At 46.1% G+C, this 895-nt stretch overlaps 1 protein-coding gene across 2 annotated transcripts in view; it reads right to left on the bottom strand.

Moving 5' to 3' along the window:
• Window positions 1-288: 288 nt before the first annotated feature.
• Window positions 289-895, bottom strand: part of HOXB8 (homeobox B8) — a 1,754-nt gene continuing 1,147 nt past the window's right edge. Inside the window, exon 2 of one of the 2 annotated variants that reach the window (XM_009864231.1) lies at window positions 289-686. In XM_009864231.1, coding sequence (XP_009862533.1) covers window positions 379-686 — 308 coding nt within the window. In that variant the 3' untranslated portion in view covers window positions 289-378. The remainder of the gene's footprint in view (window positions 687-895) is intronic. The other variant, XM_009864232.1, reaches the window with a different exon arrangement.

The following is an 895-nucleotide window of genomic DNA, read 5'->3' as shown; positions in this document are numbered from 1 at the left end:
TAGCATTGAAAGCTATGTTAACCAACCCACCCCCCAGGAAAGAAGAGAGAGACAGAGAGAAAGACAGAGAGAGAGAGAAAATTTCACAGTCATGTTTTACATAAGCTATTGCGTTACACTACCACTAGTTAATAACTGGCAAAAGGCAGGAGAGACCTCCCGATCACTTTTGCATACTGTTCATTGTATCAAAGGATAATCAGGAAAGTGGTGCTTACAGCTATATTGTTTTACAGCAATAAAAGGGTTTTTTTCTTTTCTCTTTTCTATGCATTGTTGGTTTTTTCCCACCCATTCCTTACATTAACTGCCATTAACGTGGGGCTCAGGGGCTCTTCCACCCCAGCAGCGCTTGCCTTTCAGTCCTTAAAAATCCTTTTATTTCTTGTCTGTCTTCTGTGCTTCCCCTTCCTCGTCCACCTCCTGGGCTCTTTCCATTTTCTGTTTTTCCAGTTCTTCCTGCTCGCATTTGCTGCTGGGAAACTTGTCTTTGTTGTTTTCCTTTTTCCATTTCATCCTCCTGTTCTGGAACCAGATTTTGACCTGCCTTTCTGTCAATCCCAGGGCATGCGAGACCTCGATCCTCCGTTTGCGGGTCAGGTAGGGATTAAATAGAAATTCCTTCTCCAGTTCCAGCGTCTGGTAGCGGCTGTAGGTTTGCCTCCCCCTCCTCCGTCCAGCGGCTGCTGGGGAATTGCAAAGGTTGGGTGGAAGAGGGGAAGAAGAGAAGGAGGTTGAAAGATACATAAACCAGGCTCAGGAATAGGCACACACAGGCTCACACCAGCTCACACACACACTCACACACACACACACACACTCACCAACCTCATCCTTTTCTACAAGGCAGCTCTCCATATTTGTGTTGTACCTTGTAATGGGCACAGTGACACGA

This window comes from Apaloderma vittatum, unplaced genomic scaffold, assembly GCF_000703405.1.
Source record: "Apaloderma vittatum isolate BGI_N311 unplaced genomic scaffold, ASM70340v1 scaffold27362, whole genome shotgun sequence".
Taxonomy (NCBI): domain Eukaryota; kingdom Metazoa; phylum Chordata; class Aves; order Trogoniformes; family Trogonidae; genus Apaloderma; species Apaloderma vittatum.
This window is presented reverse-complemented; position numbering and strand designations above follow the sequence as displayed.